Below are 26,233 nucleotides of genomic sequence, written 5' to 3' on the forward strand. Positions count from 1 at the left end.
AAAATTGTGTATAATATAAATTAAATCATATTAGTGGATTCTCGTTCAAGTTCCTTGGTTTGTCATATGTGGCAGTGACAACATAGATTTGTTTTTTAATTTGATTTTAACATTAGTGTGGCTGCTCATCTAATGGTCACGACACCAAAGTTACAGTTAAAGAAATGGTCAACGGTAGGAATTGAGTGAAATTTCCACTAGTGCCAACTGCCAACTGAAGCACCTAGAGCAACAAAGAATCCAATTCCCCTTGACAATAAATTAAAGCTCAAAAATCAAATCACATCCTTAGAGGAGATAGCAAGTAGGTCATTCAGAGTGCAAATGTGCAATCATTTTGAGAAACAACGTAAAGAAACTTGTCTTTTCTGGAGATCTTATTGCCAATTTAGAGGATGGACTACTAAGAATGTTCTAGTTCTGGTTAGGACATTCAAAATTCCGATGTATTAACCTCGGGAATGTTGATGCCTTCTAATGTTCTTTTCGACTATACTAATTTTGTTAATATCTTTTCAAGAAAAGAAAAATAAACACTGATTTTACACTTATTGTCACGGCGTGATAACGAAGCTAGGCTCTGGTGCACGGCCCGATAAGTAATATGAACATCACAAGGAGACTTGAATCCTGCACCTTCCTATGTGTATCTTACACCCCTTCTTCCGCTTGAAATTATCCTATTAGCCTTAATGAATTAGCACCTCTCCCCAAACCTAATACCTCTCCTTCAGAGAATCCTGCACCTCCCTCCCTCCCACGTGAAGCTACTCCTCCTCCCTCCCTTGATGAGGCACACCTCCCCCTACCTCCTCTTTTAGCCCAAAATGTTTAAGGAATGAAATTCCATAGAGGGGGTTTTGAAAAGTATTTCTGGGCTTGCGGAATACTCATTTTGGAAGCAAAAATAATCTTTATGAAAAGTCTGTTCTAAAAGGGCTATTTTTCTTCCAGAATGATCACTCCGAAAAAACTTTTCTAGAAGCGAAAATAGCCGTTCCAAAATAGACTTTCTGAAATGGTTATTTTTGCTTTTAAGATAGGTATTCCAAAAAAAGTTTTTCGGAGTGGCCATTCCAGAAGCAAAAATAACTATTTTGGAATAGGCTTTCCGGAAAGGCTATTTTTGCTTCCAGAATGGGTGTTTCGGAAAAAGTTTTCCAAAGTGACTATCCTGGAAGCAAAAATAGTCGTTTCAAAACTGACTTTCCAAAAACAGATCCACAACGTGAATATAAAGCGTTGAAACGTACTTGTGACATGCAAAATTGGAGGAGAGAGACTTTTGCTTTGAATCCCTTGATGGTTGTGGGAAGAAGACGTGAGTTGAAGAAGAAGAGAAAAATTGGAAAGCAAGGTGCCCTACGGGAAGAAGAGAAGAACGGATGGAAGTCACTGCATCTGCGGTTGTTGCGGGAGAAAGAGGAAGAAAGGATAGGCTGGGGTTTTTTAAAAAATGGGAGGTGCAGGATTCAAGTCCTCATCACAAGACCAATGGCTTTGAAAACTATTTTAGGTGATCCTTGTTGATATGTGAATTCGTGTTACCACAAATGTAATTAGTTAGCATTGCTATGGCCATGGCTGCCACAGCCCACGAGTTCCATTATCATCTCCATATCCACCATCATCAAACCCTGAGCCTGGATATGGCAGTGACCACAGCCCACAAATGTAGTATAATTCTGCTAATAGCCTGACTAAATGATTACCAACATCATTTACTCAGGACTGTTTTCCAAAATCAGTTGTCTTGAGATCCATTTGAATGACAAACTCCATCGAATAGCTGCCAACTTCAATAAACTGTCGTCCAAACTCCGGCTTTCCGTTATTAAAACATGTCAACTAATTTTATTGACTATAAGGTTTGTGTACTCGTTTATCATTCCAGGTGTTGAATGGTTGAAAACTAAAATCATTATAAATGGAGTTCAACTCCTAGAAAAATCTTATTTTACATCAGTCGTTGAGCAGACAAACTATCAAGTTCAAGCCAATGAACATATGAAAATCAAGAGGGTGGAAAAAGAAATTGGAAACACATTTGTTTATCATAAACTCCAGGTGTTACTTGCTCTAGGCAAGGTGAAAATTCTCATCAGCGGTTCTGAGCGTAGTCGGTAGGTCCATCATTGTTCTCCCTCACATTGTCTTCAAGTGGCTCAATGAATTCATCATTGTCTGCACCTGCTGTGTCATTTTGGTTGCTGCTGAATTCACCGCTAGCTGAGCCAAAATCTCCACCAGAGTTTTCATTGAATTGGTAATTACTAGCATTACCACCACCAGTGTAACTAGTTTCAGCATTGCCACCACTATAGCTGCTAGTAACATTATAACCGCCACTTCCATAGTTTCCACCCCTATTATAGCCACTACCACCGCCATATCCACCTCCACTTCCATAGTTTCCACCCCCATTGTAGCCACCACCACCACCACTGCCATATCCACCATCACCACCAAACCCTGGACGTGACCTTTCTGTAGCATAATTCACCCGTATCCTCCGACCATGAAGATCCTGCAACAACACTATTAGTTGAGATGCCAAAGAAACATTGCCTACTTTCTAAAATTGGCAGATATCAGCAAGATTAATCTTCTGCAACTAACAGTAATAATTATTTGATGCTAAATTCTAATACAACCAGTAATATGAAGAATTGTATCCTTATTCTTTCTTTCTTTATTTAGATGGACAAGATTGAATTTTAATTGGCAAATATTTTACTAAATCTTTATACAATTCAAATTCTCAATCTAGGTTTTGAAATTCAATTCCATAGTGTAAAATTTTTAAACTGACTCATGGAATAAATAAAAATTGTAATAAAGGCTATTTAATGAAAAGCATTCTTGAATACGATTATGTAGGTAACAATAACACAATTTATTTACACTCAAGTTCAAGAAGCCTCAACCGTTACAGAATAAATGTTTTTGAGTTTGAAGCTTAATTTCTGAATCTGAACTCTCAAGCCACTTGCATATGCATATGCAACAAAATTTATCTTTGCATTCAACATGTCTATCTTACCTCTGCCAAATAACAGCAATTGCTTACTCCAGGTATGCATATAAGGTTTTCTTACTATATATAATAATATGAAGACAACTTTATAATTTTTTCGTATATGAGGATATAACACCATGCTTACCATGTGAAAGTGTCATGAATGTCAATTTTAAAAGTTAGCACGGAAAACAGATAATACCTGGCCATCCATGCCCTGAATGGCAGAAGATGCATCCTCACTTGTTGCAAAAGTTACAAAGCCAAAACCTCTTGACCTGCCAGTTTCACGATCCATAATAACCTTGACTGGAAAAATATCCAAAACAAACAGTTTCAGCTTCATTTTATGAAATACGAATGCTTGGCAGCCAAACATTTTAATGCTTGTTATATGAACAATTGATTGTCACTTTCCAGTTTGTCAACAAATGCAGCTGGTGACAATTAAAGCATTCTATCATCACCACCAACTACTATTGTGAAATTAATTCTAAGAAAACAGAGGAACAAAGTAAAGTACAGCCACAAAAGAAACAATGGCATAAGTACACAACTATAAATGAGTAACCTTTATTTTATCAAAACAAAAAATGAAAGCCACTAGCAAACTATATACATAATGAGAGCATCATATTGGATTCTTTGGCTCACTTTGTGAAATTCGGGAAATAAAAGTTTACAACTGGATTTTTCTTTAGTATGATATTATTACCTTTACCTGAAAAAATGAAAAACTAATAGACTGTGTAAGTAAGAAAAATACCATCAATTACTTCTCCATAGCGAGCAAAAGACTCTCGCAAACTCATATCATCAGTGCTGTAAGAAATACCTGCAATGAAAATTGAAAATTTGTAGCTATGTTCCATTCTGAAAAGATTCAGCACAATCAGCTAAAGTACCTCCGACGAAAAGCTTTGCAGATGACATGGATCTAATTGCTTGGAAAAGTGAAGGGGTAGACGCCGAAAAATCCTGATTGATGTGCTTGACAGCAGAATTCTTGAGCAGATTCCCAATTTTATTTAAGAACGCCATTGCTCAAACCTACAAAAGCATCGCACGGCAAAAAGTTCATACAGTATATTAACTGTTCAATATAACTTGTGCTCTTCAGCATACAAAAGTTCCACCCCCGGTCACATTCTTACACATTATAAAGAATCATTAATACAATTGCAATCTAATTTCAAATTAACCATAGCACAAAATTAAAAGTGACCATTAAAGGTTGTGGACTTGTGATTGAACTCTACTCTCCACAGCATCAAGTCTGTGTGGTTTATGATCCAATCCACTTGGCAGATAGACTAGAGATTGGGTCCTAGGTGCGGAAAAAAGTATCCTCACTCAACAGCAGCGATGATCTCATAGTAGGCATGGATAAATTCTGCCAGTATCATTATTAGAAGCAATTCATTCCCAATTAAAATTACAAACTTATAATAGCCCTTTGCACCCAAAACTTTGCCACACTAGAATGACACTACATCAGCAAAACTCTATTTATTCTTAATTCATGTTCATATGTGCAATAGATACGCCACAAAATTCTAAGCAGAAAAGGCCACAAACTAGAAAGGCATAAAAAAGTAATCAGAAACAAAATTGAGAATACCCACTTGTATTTTAAACAAAAAGAACTCTTGCGGACCTTAAAAATCAAATCTTTACCGCAACAAACCCAATAACAAGGGGTTGCGGGAAAAAATGAACCAGACAAGCTTTCAGAGAAAAACGGTGAAATTATGATGGAAATAGGAAAATTGAAAGAAATTTGTGAACTTGAGATCTCACCGCCTTTGAAAAGCACTGTTATGTGGTGGTTCTGTTCTGTTCTTCTGAGGTGTGTGTAGAGACTGAGACTGAGACTGAGACTGAGAATGTGAAGCTGCTATAACCTAAAACCCTTGAAAATCCACGCTGACCTAAATTAGGGCTTTGGCTCTGCAAATTGACACGTGGCTATTCGATATTTTATTTCTGACTAACTATATTGAGTTCAATTGGCATGAACAATTAATAACAATTTTAATATAAGTTATAAAATAATTATTATGATGTTAAAAAAATTAACATATGTAAAAATTTATAATTAAGTAGCTATGTACAAATAAATTTAATTAAAGTATTTGTAGACTATATTAGTATCTTTCATTAAAAAATTTAAAAATTAAAATACAATAGTAAAATTTTATGTAATTAATTCAAACAAATAAGTAAAACATGTGATTAATTTAATTTTTAACAAAACATGAAAAAATTATATATATATATATATGCTTATTCAAATAATTTAAAAAAAATATAAATTAAGTATTAAATAGAAAGGGATTTGAATATTAAAAAAGTACACATGGACTATATAAGTTTTTTTTATTATATTTTTATATCATTATTCAATTTTATATTATCATGTATGATAAATTTATTCAAAATCATATTTATAAGTTTTGTATGATAGTTTATAATATAGAGTTAATAAATGTTGTATAAATTTTATGGATATATTTTATTGAAATAAAACTAGAAATTAAAAAAATTAAAAAATTATTATATGTATGGGATGTTTCAAATGAGAATAAATTTTAAATGAAAAATGAGGAGAAATAATAATAACAATTAGATTAAGCTTAAAAACAATTGAGTGCTGTGATTAAAATACAAATTTTAAAAAAAAATACGTGCCTTGTTCTTTTCAATCTGTTTTAGTTTCACCTTCGATTATATTTTAGCTTAATAGGTTTCCCTTTCCCTTGAGACTGAACAACATAAAAGTCCCAATTCATCACAAATCCAATCCACACACACACGAATGAACTGGTGTGAAGCAGACCTCATGACAGAAAGCACGTCACAGCTTTTAATAGGACTTTTAATCTCATTCAATTATTTTTTGTTAATTGTAATCCAAAGGTTGAAATTGATTGTTATAATTTTTTATTTAAGAACTATTCTCATTTAAAACATCTTTATATATATATATATATATATATATATATATATATATATATATATTATAATAGACTAAACTAAAATTTTGGTCTTATGTTTAAATCTTTTTACTTTAGTCTGTTAAATTATTTTGTTAGTTTATAAATTTGACTTGATCAACTTGAAAATACTATGAAAAATATCTCATCAAACAAATGTTTATCTCATTAATCAAAATTATTTTTCTTAGTGTCAAAAACAGAGAAAAACACATCTCATAAAAACAATAAATGTATATGAGGGTCAACTTTTTTTAGCTATTATAATTCAAATAAATTTATTAATATGGGCTAGAGTATTCACCAAAAGAATAGGTCACGTTTGTAACTTGTGAATCTCAATATTAAATATAATGTGATTAATCAATTGATTGAAAAGTAATTTATCTGTTGAAGTTATCATTGAATCATTTGAATAATATCTAAATTTATTTTTTGATAGGAATAATTATTTGTTAGATTTTTTTTACCTTTCTTCCGATTGAATTCTGAATTAATTAAAATATTTTTTTTCTTGATAAATTAAAGGATTTAGAGAAAAAAAATATCACCCCAAGTTTAAGATTCACTATAGTATTTGTTTTTTAAAAGGAGATCTCTTGCTAGCAACATAAATGACTCCTACATAGTTCTTCACTAGCCCTGTTTAATTGGATGGTGCTGTACTTAATCTAATTGACTGCAATAGTATATAATTTGTTTTAAAATGTGGAAGATCTCAACCCCTAAAGCACACATTTTTATACACCATATGTATATAGTTGTCTAATGTTGGTGACTAAATATTAATACACCTTGCTTGTCTATTAAGTTTATTTTAAAAGTGACTAGTCCCAGTTTCAATTCCCAGTTTCCCATTGCTATTCAACAGAGAAATACTTAAAAAATCAGTGATGCAACATTTTGACATGGACAAGAAAAATTCGTTACACGAGAATAGAGATTGTAACATTAATTGTAGAAGTTGAAGTTTCTTTTGACTCATTCCCATGCCAGCAACATTAGTATTTATTTTTCCCTAAAGTCTGTAAATGCTACTAAGATCGTTTCATCAGTGCTACAGTCCAGGTAGTTGAAATACTTACCTGGTCTTATGAATTATGATACCGTGGTTGATTGAGACTCAAATCTCTATAGTTAGGACAGGTTGTGACCTAATAATTAGTGACACAAATGAAAATGTCCACTACCCGTGATGAAGGACAATTGATTGCTGCTATAGAAGAATTAACGAATTGAAAGGGTTTTTTTTTATATATAATTATTATTATACATTTGAAGGTTGGTTTTCAACAACTTGGGGCACTACTTGAAGAAGTGATCTAATGAAGATCTAGCACGTGACATGTTTTTGTTGACTGCTTCTAAGCCTTACAAATAGTTGAAGATTCAATTTAGGTAAGTCTACACCCTAATTCACGTTTTTGTTGCTCCATATGTGTTACCATTTCTTAGTCATTTACTTCAGGTGTCTTTGTCTATAAAGCTTTAGTTTGTTTGGTTGAATAATTAATCGCATCCTTATTACTACTGTGGTTCCAATTCACGTTATTGGTTTTTTTAAAAAAATTTATACATTATGTAAAATCTTGGTATATGGTGATTTAGTACTAACCTTTTACCCTGTAATAATATACGGCTGGAAATCTGCAACAGTAAGATTCTTCGTTTCCCTCAACTATCATCTTTTTGGACAACCTTTTTTCCCCTCTTGGTGTTTAGAATCTCCTTTCATTAATTTTTTTTATTGAAGACATTTTTTGCAAAATAGCATCTGTCATTTATAGAAATTATTAATATTTAATATCATATTTATTCGCTTAAAATTATTCAATTAATGCATATTTATATTATTATTTTTATTTTTATTTTCAATAGAATCTTAAATTCATTAAATTAATTATAGAATCTTAAACTAGTCATAATAAATAAGAACCATATAAATTAATATTTAATTTATGATATGCTTTTTTTATCAAAGTAAAAATGTAAAAAATATCCAATTATAAATATATGTTAAAATATAATAATTTGTTCTATTATAAAATATACTCGTGTAAAATTTAAAAAATTCTATTAGGAATAAGGATTAAGGACAATTTTAATTGATTCACACAACTACAAAGTAAAATCTAAATTAATTTACACAGATATATTTTATTATTATGAGACATACACATGCACACATTCAGCCACATATAATTTATTCGGGGTGAAGGACCATGGTTGGAATTATAGTACCCCCTATTAAGAATTTCTTGAAGCTTTAAAAAAATAATTTTAAACACAGCTCACATTCATCAAATATCTACATAATACATCTTAGAAAAAGACATAGTTTTTGGTCAAAGGGTGAGGATACTTAAAAGAACAGCCACATCTCTTCTCTTCAAACAGGACTCATTGCCACTTAGCATATACAGATAAAAAAAACGTGTCAATGTGGTCCAGCCATGTTAAACTTAAAATAAGGCCAACCAATAAGAACCTTAAACATTTTTCATTTGTTTATTCATTCTCATTCAAAACCCCTTTTTCTTTAAACATTTTTTATGAGAGAAGGAACTAGAAGGAGAAGTTGTTGTTTGAGGCAACCCCTTGGTGGGTGCCCCTTAACGGTCCATTACTTTATTCCTTTATGTTTTGCGGGGTATGATGGTGGGCAAGGGGTCTTATATTATCTTCATAACTCACATGGCATGACAAAAAGAGTTAGGTCCGAATTCAATTTCCCATTTAAAATATTGATCAATGATGTTGACCAATGATGTTTGCATTCAGGACCCTCCAAAGATTTCAAGTTGCTCAAGGAAGTGTCTCTTTCAGTTAATAGAGTTACACTTCCAGGAGGGAAAGACCAAGTGCTCTTCACCAATTTGTTAATAAGCAGTGTTTGACTCTTTAAACTTCTCTTAAAAATAAAAGTCCCTCTTCACCAATTAGTCTATGCAAAAATTCTCATTTTATAATTCATTAAAAAAATTGCTTCTTTCATTTTTAAGATTTATTTCTAAAATTATTTTTCTCATCTCCTTTGAAGAAGAAGAAGAAAGTCCCAATATATTACACTTGAAAATGAAGGCACTGCAATAGGTAACTAATTCTTTTTGCAGGCCGTTTGGTGAATGCATCTGGCTTGAAAATCTCAAGTTGACTTCAAATTTCTCATTTCCTGACAATTTCATCAGATACAGGTCAAATTTATAATATCTTTATTGCCTTATCAAGAGCCATTTCAACTACTATTTCTAGATTTTGACCACTATAGATTTATTTGATGACCATGCACTGGAGTCAAAATGCTTACCGGTAATTTGACTTGGCTTATGGTCCTACTCTTATATGCCTCCAATATAACTTAAAGTTCTATGCAAGTTATAACCGTGCTAACTGCTAAGGTGTAGTAGGAATTGAATTACAAGAGAATTTGAATATAATAGAACCATGTTTTTGGTTAAGGTCAGTAATTATCTCCATCCTTTTAGATTTATTGCATGTGATGAACACATAAACTTTAAAGAGAAAGAAAACAGAATATTGTATTACTCCTATTTTGGAATCAAATTTAAGTAAATCAAAACAATACATTGCAAAAGGGCAGCATAACTCTGAAACTCTTAGAATCATTAAATATAATACATACTAAGTGGGACAATAAGGTTTTGACATGAACCCTAACCTGTTTATGAACCCATAGAAACCTGTGTTAAGAGAACAGGATTATTCTTGCCTATCTGCTATCACCTCCTATGAGGATTTTGCAACAACTTTTGAGATCCTTCAAAGAAATCCAAAAGGTAGTTTTCTAAATCATCAGGACTGTACTTAATGATTTTGTCACTTGTGTACGAACTGAACCTTCCAACAAACGACCTATAAGCTTGGATTACTTTGACAGATATAGAAATCCGCAAATCTTCACGAAGCTGAAAATCAGGGATAATCCAAGCTGTCTGGATCCTGTAAACATCCTCAAAGCCAAGGTAGAAGCTTCGCAGCCTCTCTTTAACAAGACTTTTTGAGACCGAAGTTATACCCGGAACAAAAACTCCCTCATCCTTAAGCAAGTTGAGAATGGAACTCCAACTAGCTCTCTCATATTTCATTGCATGCTGCTGAAACTTCCAGTTGCGCTTTCGAATCCATTCATCTCCATGTACGAGCCTGAGTTCAGACCCCTTAACCTTTTCAGCCATATAATGCAGGTTGTTCATTAAGAACAAGTGCTGCAAGGAGACTTCTTTGTATAACTTGGACTTCTCCTCAAGGTTGCTTTCCAAGATTGAAGCAATTGATCGGAAGTGGAGGGCCATTGAGGAAACTCTACTTGGAGATCCCTGGCTTCTGTTATCTTCTTCTGTACCAGGGCTCATGTCAGGTGACAGCGAAATGGCATCCTCATCTTGGTCCTTCAAAAGCAGATTGAGTATGTCACTGTAGTCGGTAAGGGCTCTAAGATAATTCATAACATATTTGGTCAAAGGATGTATCCCACCACCTACAAAAGGAGTTGATGATACATTTGTTGCAATGGCATTTTCAAATTCAAGAAATGTCACCCTCACACAATCGCCTAATCTCTTCAGAACCTCATGACATTCAATTTTTACCGAGGAACCAACCTCATCTGAATACAAAGCATCAATGTCTGGCATAAGGTCTTGTAGAACCTCATATATGTCAAGAACGCGGAACAATTTCTCGGGTTGGTGAGGGCCAATGGACATGGCTTCACCGAAATTCAGAAGCTGCAACATCGAAGCCTTAGATGCATCAACAAAACAAGATAGACCAACAGGCTCACCCTCCCCAAAAATCTGGTCACTAAGCCACCTCTCACTTGCAAGATACACCCTAACAAAAATTTTCACAGCCCAAATCCATCTTTTGATTTTTGAATTCAGAGTACCCCACTCCATTTTCAAGACATCCTCGATGCTTAGCCTTTCCATTTCAAGAATGAAGAGGCACTCATCTAAGGCATCCCTCCGGACAATGATATAAGCATTAGAACATTCCTGGACATAATTAGAAGCAAAAAGCAAGTTTGCAATACACCTGAGATCCGGGATCACGGCTGGATGAACCAAATCAATGATATGCTCCTCATAAGCTCTGCTGACACTATCTCTTTGAAGTGATTCCTCAACTAATTCGTCACCTAAAGAGACTATGGAGTTCTCATCAGCAGCATCTTCCTCATTGGAGCGAAAAGAGACATACTCAGGCTCAAAACGTTGCCTGTTCTGGATAAGCAAGTTCCTGAATTCTTCTTCAAGCCGCGCCATAGCTGTTTGAAGAACACTATAAGCCCTCTGCATACACTTGTACTCTTGATCCTCTTTCTTCAAATGCAAACTTTCCAACTTCTCAATCAACCGGCGGGCTTCATTAGCAGCATTAAGATACTCAGATGCTTCCATAGGCCCTAAATCCCAAATCATGGACTGATCTTCCTCCCATCTCATAATCTTCTCCTGAATCACATTAAGCCTTTCTTCAATAGCACTAACACCCTCATCATCATCATAATCATCATGAAGATCATCACTGCCATCATGATCATCACCACCATCCTCCCCCTGCCCTTGTTTCCCCTCATCCTTCTCACTAGGTATGGACATGGAGGACAATCTAGTGCCAAGATCTGCCAGAATTTTCTTGGCATCACTAGTAAGGGTCTTATTTGGCCCCAATGCCTTCACAATATGCCTAACTGCAGCAATCAAATTCTCCTCCCTTTCCAGCTCCCCAATCACAGGCTCGGACTCCTCTACAGCCATTGAAAAAAAAACAAACTTCAACAAACAACAATCACCGAAACAAGTTCAAACCTTTTCAACTCCAAAATCAACCTCAACACTTCCTTCTCCACAACCAATACACCCCCTTCAAGAATTTACACACCCACCAAATTCAACACCAAAGGTTCATATGGGTAAGAAGAGAAACCTCCTTATGCCTGCACAAAACCCCCAAAACAAATTAATTGTTATCATAGACACAGCACAAAACCCAATACAACAACCACTAAAATAAACATATTGAAACCCCCAGATGAATAAGAAACAATAACAAGAGGATAATAATAATAAAAAAAGAAAAGAAAAGGGAACACATAAAAACTTTACCTTTATTTCCTAAATATGAGGCACACCCCACAAAAGTCTGAGTGAAGAAGAAGCAGAAGAATTGAATGGTGAGTAAGATCTGGAAGGACAGCAGAAGCATCAAAAGCACTGAACGCTATTTTGACTTTTATGAACTCAGACAGTTTTGTAAAAATGGAGATAGTGAAGGAAAAGAAAGAGCTCTTTTTGGGCTTTTAAAACAGACAAAATAAATAACAATATATGAAACATAATGGCGTGGCTGTGATTTCTATGACCAATCTAAGCCTACAACTTGTTGCTAACAATAACAGTATATCCAAAAAAAGAAGAAGCAATTTATCCTTTAAAAATATTGAAAATTTTCGTACTGGTTCTTGTTCTATTTGGTTTGTACGACTTTCACCTTTTCTTGTTTAATATTTTTTTTCCTTACATTATTGGACGTCTCTGTATTTTATTTATTTATTTATAGTATATATACTTTGGAAAAACATAGTTGATTTAGATAATTAGACATTAAAAAAGAATTCTTTGAAAGTGAATTTATTTTTAAAATAAGTACATAATGTTCTTTTTGTCTTTAAAATCAACATATTAAAAGTAAGATACAAATTAAATCATTTATCAATATATAATTACTTATTTTTAAGAATGAACACAGCTTAAGAAAAATATTTGAATGCACTAGTAAGATACTAACCTAGTATTATTCTTTTATTGACTAAATATTATTCTCTTCATTTTTCATATTATTTGTTTTTCAAACAATACATATTTTAAAGAAATTTATTAGATAAAATAATTTTTAATAAAAAAACTTAGAATGTAGTTATAAATTTATTTGAATATTTAGGTGAAATAATGTTTTAAAAATTGCCCATGGCATGATATATCTAAACCAATTCAATAGGTTGATGCACGAATTTCTTCTACTACTGCTGTGCTTTTTTACTAAGACCCTTGTCTTTTCCTTGGGGGGAGTTTTTCTTCCTCTGACAACTTTTGGTTAGGTTAGGTAATAATAAATATTTTTTTTGCTAAATTTGGATAACTTTCTTGATAATAAGAAAAGACAAAATGTTAATCAGTAGTAAGATCATGAGAAAAAAAAAAAAGGGATGTGTATTTATTTGACATGGATTTATTTGATTCGTGCAAGAGTGTGTCAGTACGTACACTGATGCACTTATAGTATCTCCTAGCACTATAGTATTTTTCTTAAAAAATAAAAAGTCATAAATATAATATTTTCACGACGTGTTGTAGCGCTAACAAGAGTGAATGTGATGGTGAATAATTTGGACGGCACGAATTTAATAATAATAAATAGATAATAAAGAAGGTAGCATTATTTTTCTTTAAAGTATATAAACCGTGAATCACAAAATTATTTGATATCTGGGCTCCATTGCTGCTGTATCGGGCTCCTTTTCAATAATTTCCTTTAAATCAAATCAACACTCCCTTTCCATATTGCCTGATTTATTGCCGCAGAAAATAAGCACACACGTGCATGTTCGGTTTGAGGTTAAGAAATTTATTTTCTATTTAGAATTCATTTTGGATATAATTTATATATTTGGTTTCACATTAAAAAAAAATAATTTTGTGTTAAACAATTTGAATAGTTTTTATATTTGTCCCAAAATTTTATTAAATTTTACTTATAAAAAAACATTTAAACAAAAACTATATCACTTCAAAATTAATTTTAACCAAAATTAATTTTATTTAAAATCAATTTTATCAATGTATATCTAAACACAAAAATAATGACCTTCAATTTGCACCCAAGTATAAAGGAAAGAAAGTTAAAATATATTTTTCACCGTTATAAATATCAAAAAGTTCGAAAGTCATTCCTAAAAAAATTTAGGATGTTTTTTGTCCTCCTAAAATTGAAATGTGTTGTTTTTTAATTTGGAGTTAATTCGTTGGCAAGTGCAATAAAATTGTCACACTAATAAAGTATAAAGTATTCGGAAGTCCGAGTATCGAATCCATAAAGACTTTGTTTTGTACCTAGATTAATGCAAAACCAATTTATAAGCAAGAGATAAGAAATTTAAAATAACAGATAAAGATAGATAGTAGATAACATAAAAATTTAAAGATAAAAATAAAAGATAAAAAAGATAAAAGATTTAAATTAAAAGATGATAAATATTAAAAAATAGAAGATAAAAAAAGATAGATGAGAAAAATACATGAAGTTCTAATTCTAGATGTTTGCTTTGATGCATGGGCATAATTCAATCACTTTATGTCTAACAATGATTTTATTAAGATATCTCTTTCTTTTAGTTCTGTTAGAAATTACTTTCTGTCGAGCGACTAATCTCTAAAACTGATGCATGTAGAACTTTTCGTGTATTTCTATTAAAGATTACCCTCTATCGAGCACCTAATTCCTAAAGATGATGCAAGAAAGAATGATACATGAAATTAAAATAAGAAATGATAATATGAAAGAAAACACTTGTTTGCATTGATAAATATGAAGTGTACAATACATCTTTTGGCTTTTTAGGTCTGTCAGACCCTAACTAAGGGTTTAGTCTCTCATAACCACAAGGAGTCTTACACTTAAAGAAGGGTATAGAAATTGATGGAGGAGAAGGGATGGAAAAAAGACATAAAAAGAAAGATTTCCCCAATTAGAGATAATCAGGCTTAGTATGTATTCATTATAGCTCTGAGTCTCTTGGGTTGTGTGTGGTGGTCTTTTTCCTTTGACTTGACTCCCCTTTTATAGTTGCTAAAGTGGATTTGGGCTTGCGTACTCACGCTTAGCGCGCTCTCCTTGCTTAGTGCAAGTACCAGTTTTCGCACTTAGCGCATGCTGCGCGCTGAGCGCGTCTTGGGCTGGGGCTGATGCTCAAACCTTCATCTTTTTTTCGTATTTTCTGCATCTTTTTGCTTTTAATCCCTCCATTTTTTATATCTATAAACCATAAACAAAAAATATCAATTCCTATCATTTAATCCAAAAATAACTGCTAAATAAATATTTTTAAAGATATTTTCAATATATTTTTATTATAAAAAATGACTCATATTTAGCAGTTATCAGGAGTCAACTTGAATGAATTTGAGTCTGTGACATTTTTCAAAACTTAAATTATAGGCTTAAATATGTTTTTTTGTCTCTATAAATATCAAAATATTCGAAATTTGTCTCTACAAAATTTTGAGTCTCTTTTTCGTCCTCGAAAAATTAAAATTTGTTATTTTTTTGTCCAAACATAGGTTCGAGTAGATTCAAACCTACATGTATTAAGCTTTGTTTATGGTTACGCCAGCAACGTACAGACCAAAGCTACCATTCCAAATGCATAAAAGACAGGACCCCCGTCTCTTTGAGCTCTATTTTTCTGAATCAATTATTAATGAATGAGTCATTTCTGACTTAATTGAAGAAATAGTTTTATTTAGAACGTAAATCGCTCTTGTGACATGCTATCTTTCCCCTCTTCATTCCCAAGTAAAGGGTGAGTCTCATGCTTTTGTGGATCGTGGTCTCACGCACTAATCCCTACAAGTGCTCGTAGTAGGCCACTCTTTCATTGGTTCCATTGATAACTATGAGAGTGACTTATTTCTCAGGGTTAAAAATCGCCACAAAATGAAGAAAAAAACCTACAAATTTGTAAATTCCTCTTCCATGACTTTTTTCATCTTCTCTATGGACTAGACTAATCTGAGAGAGAGGTGAATTTAGAAGTTAGGTTGTTGAGTTTGTTTGCGACATTTGATTTCGATAAAACATTAGAATTTGTATTCGTAATGTTGAGTTTGAAAGTAAAGGTGTTAGGTTTTTGTAAGAAAGAGAAATTCAAAGAAGAAGATGATGATGACAAGGTTAATAAGGTAGTGTTGACCATTTCAATTGAACAAAACATTAAAAAAAGAAAAAGAAAAAAATGTCTTTTTAAATTAGAAAAAGATGAAAAATTTAGGGAACAAGGAGATTAGGAAAAAGGAATTTACAAATTTGTGGGGAGATGGGTTTTGTATTTTTGTGGTGGTATTTAACCCTATAAATGACCCACTCCTATAACCATAGAGTGACACATGGATTTGAATACCAGAACTTACATTCGGGTTAAAAAGTAACATATTTTCATTTTTCGAGAACAAAAAAATACTCAAAATTTGATAGAAACAGATTTAGAATATTTTGATGTTTATAGGGATGAAAAACATATTTAATTTATCCAAGAAATAACTTTGGTCAATATGTGATTTTAAAGTCCTATGGTTACAAGTTTGACATTTGTGGTGTTGGTATTGATGGATTACTGGATGCCACTAAATGAAACAACCGAAAATCTATTCTAAATGAACATTGATAGTGGATAAAAAAACTTCTTAATTTGGCAAAATGTATTTTCTAATATTTTCAAAAAAGTAAAATGTCATAAGGTATTACAAAATATATAAAATATGTTAAAAGAAATTTAAAATACTTAAGTTTCTTGAAATTATAATTGTCCTCTATACATTTTCATTCTTTGAAAATATTCTATGATTTTTTATGTTAATACTATCAAGTAATTTGAGTTCTTTATTATTTTTGTTTCAATAGAATTTTTTCATTTTTTTCATTCTTCTTAATCCTTAAGCAACCCATGTCAAGAGAGACTATTTATTTGTGTGATTCTTGGAAAAATAACTTCATAACCTTATCTAAACGTTTTAAGTAATTTGAAATTGTATCTTTCGAGATTTTGTTTAACCAATCTTTCCTTATCTCTTATCTTTATTATTGTTTTTAATATAATATATTATTATACTAATATCTTTTCAAAAAATATAAGAATCTAATATATTAAAATAATTTAATTTATTTTTTCCGTTACTAAAATATATATTTGAATAATTATTGAATTATTTTTGAGATGTTACATAAAACTTATCTTTTATGCAATGTGATATGTGTTTTGTTTTATTACTGTAACAATAATAAAAATTAGACTAAATGATTTGAACGTGGAACATGTAACTTTTGTATTAAATTTCTTATGTTTATTTAAACTTTAGTTAAAAAAATCCAATGAGAAAATATATAGTTTTTTATGGGAGTAATTTTTTTTATATACATTAACAAATAAATAAAAAAATCTGACCAGACATAACGTGCATCCGCTAATGCGTGTCTACATACTCTCTTATAAAATAGTTACAAAATATAATAGTTTTTATAACTTGTGAAACAGTGTTAAACTTAATTTTCTGTTATATTTAGTATGAAAGGTCCCAGATGCAATTATTCCGGACTAGGATTTTTCTAGGGTTTAAAGTTGCCTAACCACAACAAAAGTATGTGTAATCTATCCTACTCATATACCTTGTACGCTTTATATAAGTTCTTAAGGCCTGATATTATCATATCCTATTTCCTTAATTATAGGATAAGATATGATATACTCAAAAAGATAGTGAAGATGTGATGATAGAGGTATATTTTATATATAACTAAATATGATAAGATATTTAAAAACATATTTAATGAGAGAAGATCTTAATTTTCTCGGATTTGACCTTAGCTTGTATCACCGGATTATTTGTGTGGGAACAAATTGGTCGGTGACCGATTGAAGTGTAAGATATTGAGTTAGATCAATCCAATACCAATTGGAGGGTACACAATCCTTTAGTTTTGAGTGTTTTGCACAAAGAGACTGAAACATAACTTAAAAATACTGTTGGGTGGGGTTTGGCCTACCACAGGCCGAAGAGTACAATGAAAAAATTAAAAATAATAATATCAGTTTTTAGAATTAAATATATTTTTAATCTCTCAAAACAGAAAAATATTTATTTTTAGTTTCACAAATTTAAAACATAAATTTTCTCTCCACTATAGTGAGAAAGAGATGTTCCATGAACTAACTTTATTAAGTATGTTGAACACTATTGTGACTAATAGATTGACAGTTCATCACGAGTCAAAGGATGGTTTCTTATCCACGGAGCTGAATTCTAACAACAGAAATTGCAACCCTTCAAATAAGTCAAATTTGTTTGTATGATATGCAAAATATTCTTTGACTTAATCTGAAATGAAAATAACTAGCCATAACAATTGCAATGAGGATTGTTATGGGTGGTAAAACGGGCTTGCCTAGTTAACCCAATTTTTTAAGCCGGTCAGATAGATCACAATATGTTTTGACCAACAAAAAATGAACTCTTTGAATTGGGCATTTTTTTTTTTCTAAAAAAGAAGTTATGATTCAAGATTTAACCTTTATTTTGATATGAAAGTGGTGTTGTATTTAGAATCTAATATTTTAATTTTAATTAAAGAAATGATTTTCTTCAATCATTGTTTTAGTTTTTATAATTTTTTTGGTCGTTCAGTCTACCAACTTTTCAATCCACACCAGCTCATATCAAAATTAGGCAAACTGGGCCAAAATAGATCGACCTGGCTCGTTTTGCTTACATCCATTGGGAATCTAGCCACAAGATATTTGATCTTTCCGTCTTATTATAATTAAATTTAAAATACTAACTAAAAGATTATAACAGGCAAAAAGAAGAAGAAAAAAATGCACATTTTAGAATTTATAATCGACACTTTCTCTTTCCACCAACCCCTTTTGTTAATTTGTTGACAACGAAAAATGTCATAAACTTTGTTCAGAACGATAACAAACAAAGCAATAGAAATTAGCACCTCTAGACTTTTACACTTGTTTCCGTCTTTTTTAATTTCCTTTGTCATTCTTTTTTTTTCCCATCCTTTTTCTTAACACAATCTGAATTTTGCTTTTCTAGGACTTTGGAAGAGGCTTTCCTTCAAGGAATGATTTGAATAACTGAAGTGCTGCTCTTGGCTTGAATAGTGGCACTTCATGCCCTGCTCCTCTCACTGTCGCGAATGTTACCCCTTCGTACACCTCTGTCCACCCTCCAACCTTCACGTTGCAAAACCCATAATTGAATTAACTTACATAATTTTAGGTGTGAATAGAATTTTCCATTTCCATATAAAATGTACCCTTATATTATATATAGGAAAAAATACACTTATCTCTCACGATATCCTCTTAAATGACATTCACACTCTCTAGTTTTTAAAAAAAAACACTCACCTCCCCTAAATAAAATCAAAGAAGGGGTTGTGCCCCTTATTTAAACAAGGGATGTGTGTCACATCATTAAATAATGTTATACAAAGGTGAGTGTCTATTTGAAAGTCAGAGAAAGTGTGCGTGTCATATATATATATATATATATCCCCATGTAGTACCATTTAAGGACCTAATTTTACTATGTATAAGATAAGATTTGCCACATAATTGAATCCTTTTTATGTTGGGCCAAAACGTAGTTCCGCTTCACAAGGGTGAATGAAGTTAAGTACGGGCAGCAGCTGTATGTATTAACAAAGTGAATGTACTAGGACTCTAGGACACTAGAACCTTTACACTTTAAGCAAGTTCAACATTTGGCATCAGGTGAAGATTGATATATAGACCAGAAATGTTTAAACACTCTAGGACTCAAGGACATTAATTAATGAGTAAGGAGTGCAAGAGTCCAATCCATTATCCATTATAATTTGATGTTTATATATATATATATAAAAATCTTATTTACCATGTGCCAAAGTGTCCCATTAGAGACTCAGAGTAGCTCTATTATAAATCCTAGCTAGCTAGATAGCTAATAGCAATAAAACTACAGTATATAAGACACACGGCAATAGCAACTAAGTAATTTAGTAATACTACTACATATATATGAGAGAGGAAGAACAATTTTCAAATGCACTCACCTGATTTTTGACATACCAAGGATACCATGGTATTTTAGTTGACAACTTAAGCTGGGCAAGGGCATATCTTGTTGCTGTGACAGGCACCACTGAGTCCACGTCCCCACTGTATTAGCAAAAAAGTGTCAAACATAATTAATATGCATCTACCCATTAATCATTGATTTGGATCCTCTCTAGCCAGCTGCACTATCTCGTGTAAGAGAAAAAGAGACATTGAGGCTATTAATGAGACTTGCTAAAACATTTAGACGCAATTCTTAACATGCTTTTCGTACCGTTCTCTAATTAAAAATTAAAAATTCGAGTTTCACTCCAATATCTTGTAAGGACTTTTCAGTATTATGTAGATTATTAAAGTGAAACTCTAACTTTAACTAAACAACAATATTGACTAAAAGTATAGAAGTATTTAAGAAATTGCATCAGTTTTTTTATACTTATCCCATGTTTCTTTCCCTTTCTAGAACTAGATGGTACACGAATAGGAGAGCTATAAATTAATGCATTTCAAAACCAACCTGAACACCCAAACTCTTATTCCGTGAGCTATCAATTCTCTATAAATTGGAAGAACAGATACATCAGTATCATTCCAGTTCCGATTCAAAACCTCGCTGGATCAAATGAAAACCAACATGATCATCAATTAATCAACCCTTTGTACATGATAACTCATTTTGCAATTAAAACTTGAGATTCAACCCTTCATAAACTAACCTGCAAGCAGTCCACCTATAAGGAATACCGGTTTTGTTGGCATGAAGTGCTTTCTGAACATCAGGCCTGTTGTAGTAAATCTCTGCATACTTTTCCGTACATGGATCATAACCAGACCAATGCCTAAAATCCTGAGAATAAATAAATTTTCCATAAGCTCATATCAACAAGATTATTGTCTCATATATGTAGCAACAATATCATATGAGAAACTTTAATGTCAACAATTTAATCTCACGTAAATAATCAAAATTAATTAACTTTTTATCCTACGTAAAACTGCCAATGTGTTCGTACTTATTTTTTAAAAGGTATACATTACTACGTCACAACAAACTTTTCTTTTTCTTTTGACAAATGTCACAACATTTTATTTATTAATATTTAAATTTGTAATTTAGTAATATACCTTCATGTACATTTTTCTTTTTTGGTGATCAAGATATCTTTATGAGAGACAGAGACCAATTCTCTAAGATATAGTTATTTAAGGAATCAACCTCTTTTAACATGGTTTTTCATATATACAACCCTGAAAATCAAATCTCTGATCACACATACTTAAGAGACATGGTTATTTAATTTGTTAACCATATCATACTATGAGGTTGGTTTCATGTACTTTTTTTGAATACTAACATGTTCCTTCTTAAGAGAAGATGTGACAAGACATAATTATAAAAAAAAAATTAATTACAGTGGCAGATAGCAGTAGTGGATGGAAAATTAAATACCACATGGGGTCGGTGAGGTAAACGCATGGTGCGGCGGGTGGCAGAGCTACTACTACCATCAGAGTTGTTGCATGGAGGAGCATAGATGTTGTACTGATCAATATTACCAAACTCTTGATCCATGGCATAGCTATACACAGACTCACACTCATCAGATTCCTTCTGCCTGTGAAAATCACATGTACTCATTAGTTGCCGGTAAGTCTGGTCGGAGATCATAGCATGGCTCCACCAATACGTCACTGTGCCCAAGTTATCATAGTAGTTGTCTGTCACTGCATTTCCTACCTGCATTGCATCATTAATATTATCAAAACTTCACCATCAATATTCTCCTCCTTCTTATAACACCATCTTTAATCTTCTACATCTTATCTTAAAATGTCAAAATATCAGTGCCTCTAGACTCATGTATAAGCAAACAAACTATCATTCCTAAAACATCTTTTATTTCATTCTAGTTCTATTTTTAATATCTCTCATTTCTATACATGATAACAAGTTTCAATAAAAAATATTTTAGAAATAACTTTATTTTTAACTTGAGACTAAAAAAATTAAATAATGTTGGCTAATTTTCATAAACAATGTGAAATTAAATTAGTTTTGCTTATATATGAATTCAAGAAGTACATTTTAAGTTGTTAAAAGTGGTAATTTACTTTATAAAGTCTCATGTTGGACAAGTAAAACAAAAAATATTAACAATATACTCTTTGATACACTCTTTTAAACATATTCTTTGAAATTTCTTGAAAATCACAAAAGATAATGAATCCTATATCATATTTAATGACTTTCTCGTAATTTTATAATTTTTAATAAATTTTAACTAATGATAAGATATGTGTTAGAAGGAACGTGTTAGACAGTATATTGCTAACATTACTCCAAGTAAAATATATAAAAGGATAGAGAAATTAATTAGTACAATATTTTGTGGATGTTACAACCTCCTATGCAAGTCCACATTAACCTATGAGACTTGCACTTCAAACAAAAATATTTACTACACATTTGTATTTTGATGTAATGTACTGTAGTAATAAATAGTTTTTCCTTCATTAGAACTTACCACTTTTATATACTTAAAATGAATCTTATGTACTGAAGTCAATAAAGCTGTTTATGATTATAAATGCAAAAAGAGAGTTGAGGGTTTACCATGATTCCTTTGAGATTGATGGGGTGCTTGGTTTTTGCGTTGTAGGTCAAGATTTCCTTGGCTAATTGAGGAACATAATGGCCTGCATAGCTCTCTCCAGTGATATAAAGTTCCCGGTTTTTGTAACGAGGGAATCGTTCTAGCCATTGTATAACAAATTCCAGAGAATCTTGAGCTGAACAGTGAAGTGAACACATAAGCATACAAGTATAGGATTCATTAGTCATAGCAAAAAAATAAATTAAAAAAAAATGGTTCCAACCATATTGCAATTCAATACATGAAAATATGTTTAAGAAAAGCAAAGAAAATGACATGGTAAATATCACAATTCTTTTTTGAGACTACAACATTTTGATGCTAATCAAGTCAAATGGATAAAAAGAAAAATTGAACTCTAGCCTACATATCTAGGTGTTATTTTCAGCTGAATCACGTTTTGGAAGTTTCAATTACGATCACGATAAATTTTTGTACTGAAGCGAGAATGCTACAATCAAGTACAAATGTGACTTGTTTAAAGAGGTACGTGGTTGGTCCATACATAAATTATTATGTGATGAACGTGGACCACCAAAATTGGTCCATCGTTATCAATTGGCAATTATGTTCGGGGACACACATATCAACTCATCATAATAATAATGTTAGAAGTAGTAATTTAATTTGCTGAACCTCGTCCATTCAACTGCTCAATTTCTATCACCAATTATAACATGCTCATCTTTATTATTTTCCATGGCCTACCAAAAAAAAATCATCACCAAGAAACATATATGATCCGTGAAGGGTGGAGGCAATTAATGTGGGGACGGGAGGGATGTGGGCCCTACCGGTGCGGCGGTCACCGGTGTTGAGGAGGTCAGAGGAGCGGTTGGCGTAGGAGAAGCCTACGCCGGCCGGAGCTTCCAAGAACAATAGGTTGGCCACTGTGTTCCACGAAAACTTGTTAATGTATAGCCCAGAAGCTGTTTTGTTTATTCTAAATGGGCCAATCTCTTCAGATGCTCCATATGCCACTGATGAACATCCTGGACCTAATTTACCACAAAAATTATTGCACACTTAAGTTAAAAAAATGGATCTAAAAGTCAAAACATTCTAATATAAATAAATTGAATAATGAAGTATAAAGTAATGTTAAAAAAATAGCTGGTTTTAGCCTGTTTATAGTTAAAAATATAAAAATGCATTCCATACTTAACAGATAAAACAGTAAAAGATTTACTTAAAGAATATGGTAAAAAAAAATAGATTATTCATTCTAAATTCTAATAAGTGTACTTACAATCAAGATAGTGGTTAAGATACTAAATGAAAAAGTTTTTTTCATAGAAAAAAGTTGTATTATAAAGTGCTATTAAATCATTTCTACTCTAAACATTAGTAATAGACTTCTAATGTAGTACAGTAATGTTCAATAAAAGATTTTATTGATTACTAGTTGCTTAATAACAAGACCCATGTTGTTTTTATTACTAGTAAAAGTTTTTCTTATATTTATTTTAAAAAATGATTTAAAACAAGTTTAAATAAAGTTCAATTAAATGCTTATAGATGTGCATTTTAGAAAGGCATGCATTCTGCTACACACTAGTATAGGGTTGTATTGATGGTGTGCCAATGCCAGCTGACAAGTTGCATAACAGAACCTTAAATAATGGCTCTGAGGCTACTTAATCATCAATGAGGCTGGTTTTTAGTTGCTTTCAAGCATTAAGTGTCATGCGTGTGTATGCGTGCGTGTATATGAGAGAAAGATAAAAGAGAGAGAGAGAGGCCAGAAGTTCACTGTGGCCTTGTGCGTGTATGTTGCTTTGTACCATTCATCGTTAGTTAGGTCATCATTCCAAGCTATCCATTGCCATTTGCCAACCCACTCATGTGGGCTCTACGTACACTTTCTTTTGTTTCTTTCACGGTACAAAAATTCAATGCATTTCTACATCCAATTTCATTTTTAAATTTTTCATTTTCTCTCCCTTAATTAAATTAAATATAATGACACACTGTAATGCAAGTGTAACCCCCCCAAAAAAAAAATCAATGAGACAGCAGGCTTAATTAAAGAAGCCATTGCAAAAATATAAATAAAAAGTAGTAATTAAGCAACACGGAAAAGAATAAATGTTTTGCATTGCCAATAGGCGGTATTTAAGGAAAATGAAATGAAACGTATCATTAATTAAAGATGCAAAGAAAAATATTTAAGAGGTTCAAAAAAAGATAGTATTTGTACATTCTGTATTTTTGTTGACTAGTGTATGTCGGTAGCAGAATAGTATTAGCTGTATTTTACACTGTTTCTTAGCGTTACTAATTAAAAGCAAATGGATTAAAATACCAAATAGGAAGCAAAGTAAACCATAACACTAATCTATGGGCTATATAACAGTTGATTAAAAAAAAAGCGATATAACAGTGACTTTAGGATTATTATAGACTATTAAAAAATACTAATGAATTTGCATGCAATTGCTCTCACTTAATCAAAATGCATGCTAAAGTAACTTTGGTGTGTGTGTGAAGAAGAAATTATTAGATAATCTCAAATCATTACATATCTAACTCTGAAAAAATTTAAAATACTTAATTATATGTTATATAGAGATTAGTAGAGACATGATGCTTCCAGACAATATAATAATAATAATTTATGAGATAAGGGAGTTGAGTAGATATAAGTTCTAACCTCCATTGAGCCAAATGACCAAAGGTTTGGTGAGAGAATTTTGGGCAGCTTCAGTGAGCCAGTAAAAGAGAGCTCTACCAGCAACCTTGTTAACAGTAACATAGCCAGAAAACTGCTGAAATGACACTTTTGGCTGACCAGGGAGTTCCAAAATCCTATCAGCAGCTTCTCCTCCTCCTTCTGCTTTAGCAAACCTGGCTCCAACTAAGACCATAAGCAACAAAATCACCACATGAGCAAAGATCTGTCTTTGAGCCATGACTTGGTGTTGGTGGACTTAGTGAAAATGAAGAAAAAGGATTATGAGTATGACCAAAGTGGTATATGGCTTAAGAGAAAAGAGAAAAAAAAAATGTCTCACTTGCTGGTTGTCAATGAGGGTGAAGGTGTTAAGCGTTAGTGTACTCTTGGGAGGATTAAATAGGAGAGAGAGCATGAGGGACAGGGGGAGGGGGGAGTTATGAGTGTCATAAACAACTTTGGCTCATTAGCTACAAACCAATTTTTTGTTCAAAACACTATTTTGGCCCTATTTTGTGTAGCTAGTACTATACTAATTTTGGTTTTTCTTAAATCCAAAGAATGTAGATACAGAAACTGTAGAGGAAGAAAAAATGGTGTTTGAAAAGGTGTCAGTTGGTTACACCTAGTTGAGGTTAGGTAAGACTTTGGAGTTTCAAACTTTCAATAAAATAATTTTATTTGTGGAAAAAATGAAAATTATCAATAATTTAAGCTTAATTAGGGGACTAAAAATGATAAGGAGGCTAAAAATATGAATACATCATAATTTAAAGGGTCTTACTAAGGTAGTTGCACTGGTTAAAAGATTCAAAATATTATATATTTTTTGTCCCAAAATAAATGTTACATTCAAAAAAATCTCAAAATGTTATTTTAGTTTTTTTTAATCTAATATTAATTATTTTTTTTTTATTAATTTTTACAATAAATTTTATTTTAATTTTCTGATGTAATATTAATATTTCATCTAAGACTAGTTTT

General features: G+C 32.0%; 3 protein-coding genes across 4 annotated transcripts; all 3 read right to left on the bottom strand.

Annotated features, from left to right (window-relative positions):
• Positions 1–1,888: 1,888 nt before the first annotated feature.
• Positions 1,889–4,958, bottom strand: LOC114396070 (glycine-rich RNA-binding protein 4, mitochondrial-like). The gene is made up of 5 exons (XM_028357963.1): positions 4,820–4,958; positions 3,925–4,069; positions 3,786–3,854; positions 3,222–3,328; positions 1,889–2,527 (listed from the first exon to the last, which is right to left on the bottom strand). Exons 2-5 carry the CDS (start codon positions 4,058–4,060, stop codon positions 2,102–2,104), a joined length of 738 nt encoding a protein of 245 aa, XP_028213764.1. The 5' UTR covers positions 4,061–4,069; positions 4,820–4,958; the 3' UTR covers positions 1,889–2,101.
• Positions 4,959–9,512: 4,554 nt separating this feature from the next.
• On the bottom strand, positions 9,513–12,374 carry LOC114396415 (exocyst complex component EXO70E2-like). The gene is made up of 2 exons (XM_028358385.1): positions 12,147–12,374; positions 9,513–11,977 (listed from the first exon to the last, which is right to left on the bottom strand). The coding sequence occupies exon 2, from the start codon at positions 11,796–11,798 to the stop codon at positions 9,756–9,758; it is 2,043 nt and encodes a 680-aa protein (XP_028214186.1). The 5' UTR covers positions 11,799–11,977; positions 12,147–12,374; the 3' UTR covers positions 9,513–9,755.
• Positions 12,375–18,677: 6,303 nt separating this feature from the next.
• LOC114394435 (serine carboxypeptidase-like 25) lies at positions 18,678–25,759 on the bottom strand. 2 transcript variants are annotated; one of them, XM_028356007.1, is made up of 8 exons: positions 25,229–25,753; positions 23,370–23,573; positions 22,536–22,711; positions 21,372–21,659; positions 20,638–20,768; positions 20,439–20,534; positions 19,918–20,023; positions 18,678–19,054 (listed from the first exon to the last, which is right to left on the bottom strand). In XM_028356007.1, the coding sequence occupies exons 1-8, from the start codon at positions 25,485–25,487 to the stop codon at positions 18,911–18,913; spliced, it is 1,404 nt and encodes a 467-aa protein (XP_028211808.1). In that variant the 5' UTR covers positions 25,488–25,753; the 3' UTR covers positions 18,678–18,910. The 2 variants fall into 2 exon arrangements, with proteins under 2 accessions (XP_028211808.1, XP_028211809.1); XM_028356008.1 differs by lacking the exon at positions 23,370–23,573 and having other exon boundaries at positions 25,229–25,759.
• Between the last annotated feature and the right edge of the window lie 474 nt (positions 25,760–26,233).

This window comes from Glycine soja, chromosome 18 (genome assembly GCF_004193775.1).
Source record: "Glycine soja cultivar W05 chromosome 18, ASM419377v2, whole genome shotgun sequence".
Lineage (NCBI taxonomy): Eukaryota > Viridiplantae > Streptophyta > Magnoliopsida > Fabales > Fabaceae > Glycine > Glycine soja.

Excerpts from the sequence above, each read along its gene's own strand:
- LOC114396070 (XM_028357963.1), bottom strand. The coding sequence starts at position 4,060 with ATGGCGTTCTTAAATAAAATTGGGAATCTGCTCAAGAATTCTGCTGTC. Across the intron at positions 3,329-3,785 it reads CTATGGAGAAGTAATTGATG|TCAAGGTTATTATGGATCGT; the intron begins GTATTTTTCTTA and ends ATATTTTTCCAG. Across the intron at positions 2,528-3,221 it reads TTCAGGGCATGGATGGCCAG|GATCTTCATGGTCGGAGGAT; the intron begins GTATTATCTGTT and ends GTGTTGTTGCAG.
- LOC114396415 (XM_028358385.1), bottom strand. The coding sequence starts at position 11,798 with ATGGCTGTAGAGGAGTCCGAGCCTGTGATTGGGGAGCTGGAAAGGGAG.
- LOC114394435 (XM_028356007.1), bottom strand. The coding sequence starts at position 25,487 with ATGGCTCAAAGACAGATCTTTGCTCATGTGGTGATTTTGTTGCTTATG. Across the intron at positions 21,660-22,535 it reads TCAATCTCAAAGGAATCATG|GTAGGAAATGCAGTGACAGA; the intron begins GTAAACCCTCAA and ends GATGCAATGCAG. Across the intron at positions 19,055-19,917 it reads CTTGGTATGTCAAAAATCAG|GTTGGAGGGTGGACAGAGGT; the intron begins GTGAGTGCATTT and ends TGCAACGTGAAG.